Genomic DNA, 4,009 nt, shown 5'->3' with positions numbered 1-4,009 from the left:
TTTTCTACTGTTGCACTGAATAACCCCTAGAAGTTTGATCCCATAGTTCTGAAACACCCTGTATACGTTGCGAGAGATTCAAAGCGACAGATATATGTATATCGTCAACTTCACGTCGCTTCGCGAATAAAAACGTAATTTGAGAGAACTGTTTGAAAAAAATTTCGATATTACTTTAATTACTTACTTGAATTTTGAACGCGAGAATCTCTCTTCGATCGTTGAATTTTCACGCGTAATAAACCTCGAACGAATATTCGGTGCTGAGATTACGCGTTTGTTTATCACGTAAATAGATTTTTGTTTGCAGATACGTGGAACGGCAATTTTTGTCGGGATTTTTGTAGGAATAAAAACGAGTAATATCGAAAAACGCGGTTAATCTCGATCGTGGTGCACTGATTTGACACGCCACGGCGATTATACAAATGGTGTTGTTCGACAACGCGATGTGCTTCTTTTTCGAAAAAGAGAAAATGGTAAAACACGCGCGGGCACGAATCTCGATTATGCGAGAGCAAAGATGGCGTTAACAAACTAAACAAGCGGAAAATTCACAAACAAAAAAAAAACAAACCCCCCCCCCCCCGCAAAAAAAAGAAATACCGTGTCAGAAGTTTTGTAATAGAATTCTCATCAATATTAATTGCACTATTAATTATTTAATGTTTAATATGTTGATTGTGCATGGGAAACTGACCGTCCATTAAGAGTCATTGACTATAGACGATTACGGATTTTATGATTATATTACAATATTAATTTACTATTAATTATGTTATTAATAAGCCGCTTATTACATAGACTAATTATGTACTAATTGCATTATTAATTAGATTAGTGAAATTGATTAGCAAGTTGACATTTTATGTACTTTATATATTATTTATACATATATAGATATATACATATGTACAATGTATATGTTATTTTAGCCTACATATAATTATAAAGTTATATAAATATGTTAATATAAATATGCATACGCATATAGACGAACTATCATACTAGCGGATTTATACAAGTGTTATCACAAATATATTAATTATATATTATATATTGTTCAATTATATCTATTATATACTCACAATTATACTATTTCACTACTCGTATTTTTACTTAAATATTAATTTTAATTATAAGAAAACATTCAAGCTTGTACAACATGATTGTGCACAACATTTATATTATAAGGAACGACGTGAAAGAAAAATAAACGCCTTAAAACTAAAAATTTACAAACTATAGAATGTATAACAAAATAATTAAAAAACAATTTTTTTTTTTTACAAAATATTTTGCGTCTCAATTGTATAGTACGGAAAAATTCATATATCATAATATACTCGTACTTCAACTTTTGAAGACAAACAAATTTAGCTTTTTACAACACGTTTCATTTTACGTCGATCCTACGTTTGCAAATGTGACCGTCAATATCAAAAACGCAAATCAACAATTGTCGTTCAATTTGTTACATAACAGGACGAAGGGCGTAAAACCGCAGCTAGTACGTATTTAATAGACCAAACTATGCAGGATTTCGGGAAAGGCGGTTTAGAGATGCAGGTCCATCAGGGCACTCTTGGTCGTCGTAGTAATCACATGCAAACGTCCATGAACATGGACTCGCCGCCGCAGCGAACCACCGCCAGCGGAACTCTATCGGGTATATATTTTTATATTGCTGTGCTTTTTTTTTTAAATATTTAACAATTAACTGTAGAAAAAAATTTATATTTCACGTTTCATCATAATTTTTTTTTTATGTTATACATAATACAAGAGTTCGTATATTTTTTTTATATCTTTCATTTTACAACTCTTTCACATATTCTAAAAATCATACAAATGATTCTCAAGTTTTTGATAAAGAAAGACGTGAATATGGAAAGCAAATAGATTCATATAGATGTAAAACGCAACTACTGAAATTAATGGATTATATACGGCAACCCCGTTATCACGCACCGTGATCATATCATCGCTATATCACGTGAGATCTGTCAATTTCTCATCAATGTTCCTAACGTTACCGTCTCACGATCAACATCTACATCCCATCTTCTAAGATCCACATAACATGTCGTGTCGTCTTCTAACGTCCTATATCGCCGTTCTAACGTTACAGTGTCGAAGTCGAGTTACATCGGCAACCCGAGCCCGGCACCGCCTAACGACGTGAGCTTCTACAGCGTAGAGATGGACAACGGCGGACGTGGTTATATGAGCTACGACGGCAATCCGAGTCCAGCACCACCGTCGATTGGCGATCCGGCGGGCGGGCCTTATTATCCCACGTCTATGAGTTCGACAGGTCACATAATGGGCAGCGGTCATCTGATCGCCGGCACGGGCACTCTGACACGCACCAGAACGCTTCCGCGTCCGGTGCCGCCGCCCGACGTCACCGTGATGACCGCAGGTACGAAATCGCCGATACCGCCGTCGGTGCCGCCGCCGCCCGCCACGTTCGCCCGAACGGCCGCCGTCGTCAACAACGGCGGACCCCATTCGCACTCGCATCCGGTCCCGCCGCCGCCGCCCTGCCAGAATCATCCGTTGTCAACGTTCGCGGCGACGCCCACTTACTCCGACATTGACGGCCATCTTGTCTGAGGCTCGCCGATCTTCGGACCCAGCTCGGTGCGCGGCAAATACCGCGCCGTCGCCCAGGACGACGACGACGACGACGACGACGACGACGAAGAAGACGGCCGACCGGTCGCAATCACGGAAAGGAGCACGCGTCTCTGAACGACGCGAGGTGTTGCGATGACGGATGGATTCTCCTTACGTGTCATCTACGGAGCATTACCGATCATCTCCGTGAGGAACGTCGAAGTAACGACGAGCAAGTGGCGACGGTTTGGAAATGACCGCATCGTGGCTGAAGGTCCTGGCACTCGTCATCATGCGCCTGATCATAATCTCCGGGAACTCTGGTTTAGTGCGCGAGAACGAAAGTACGACGAAATGTGTGTGTAAATAATAAACAGAAATAGAAAAAAAAAAAAAGGACGAAAGCGAAGATAACATTGACACGACGAAGAAGAGAGTGTGGTGCATCCAGGTTCACGCTGTAAACACGCCTTTCCCTTCCACGCGGCTACTTCCTAGATGTGAGGAGACACGCGCGGGGCTCTCCTACGCGATATTGAATTCTAATCTCTTTAGGATATAATCGACCGCTTCGTTCGACGAAGAGCGAGCGACGGCTACTCCCCCCCCCCCCCAGGTAAAAATAAGCGAGAAGGAGAGAACGTTCGCGCCACGACGTCGCGCGAACGTTCTCCAAAGTGTGTGCTCGAGGATGATTTTACCATCCGTTTCTTATATATCCGTTATCCGCCTTCCCTTTCATCCTTCTTCCATTTTTCCTAACTCGATCTCTTCATCTTTGTCCGCTCCGCCTTAGCGTTATTTAGCATAGCTATATCATAATCGAACGATCGAAGCTCCAATTGTCGACATAATCGATCGTCGAGGAAAGTATATATTTTCTGTAAATACACGCATAATATGTCCGAGAGATAGACACGAAGAGAGCACTTGCGGCAATAATTTTTTCATTCCTCCTCAGTTGCTTTGCTCAGAAGACACTTGTCGATTTACGTAACCGTTTGTCGTGTAGCGATTGCGTTTAGATATCACTATGCGTTATTATATTAAAAATAACGAAGTCGAAAGATCTGTGGTGAGGGGACCGTCTTCGAGGTGCGACTCGAAGAGCGATCTTTCTCGTTTTCGACCACAACCGAACGCCGAAATAATATTCCAAATTTCAAATGTTTGCAGTCGCAAACATTCACATCAAATAATAATCGACGAATGTTATTATCATTTATAAATATTATAGTATTTATTACGGCAACGATTCCTTGCGCGCTAGAGTAGCCAATATTTTCTCTCATTCCGCGCTTGTGAAACTAAACAAATCTTAAGTTTCTTACGTGTTGTACGTAAGATTATTCCGTAAAAAAATGTTTGTATACAATATTATTTTATA

General features: G+C 40.6%; 1 protein-coding gene across 3 annotated transcripts in view; it reads left to right on the top strand.

Annotated features, from left to right (window-relative positions):
• The window catches only part of LOC109857854 (nephrin), a 300,812-nt gene extending 296,809 nt beyond the window's left edge, over positions 1-4,003 (top strand). For 2 of the 3 annotated variants that reach the window (XM_020434605.1, XM_020434606.1), the window contains exons 17-18: positions 1,486-1,669; positions 2,132-4,003. In XM_020434605.1, coding sequence (XP_020290194.1) covers positions 1,486-1,669; positions 2,132-2,619 — 672 coding nt within the window. In that variant the 3' untranslated portion in view covers positions 2,620-4,003. Of the gene's footprint in view, positions 1-1,485; positions 1,670-2,131 lie in introns of those variants that run through there. The other variant, XM_020434607.1, reaches the window with a different exon arrangement.
• Positions 4,004-4,009: the final 6 nt, after the last annotated feature.

The sequence above is a fragment of the Pseudomyrmex gracilis genome, unplaced genomic scaffold (genome assembly GCF_002006095.1).
Source record: "Pseudomyrmex gracilis isolate BER0280 unplaced genomic scaffold, ASM200609v1 scaffold_176, whole genome shotgun sequence".
NCBI lineage: Eukaryota > Metazoa > Arthropoda > Insecta > Hymenoptera > Formicidae > Pseudomyrmex > Pseudomyrmex gracilis.
This window is presented reverse-complemented; position numbering and strand designations above follow the sequence as displayed.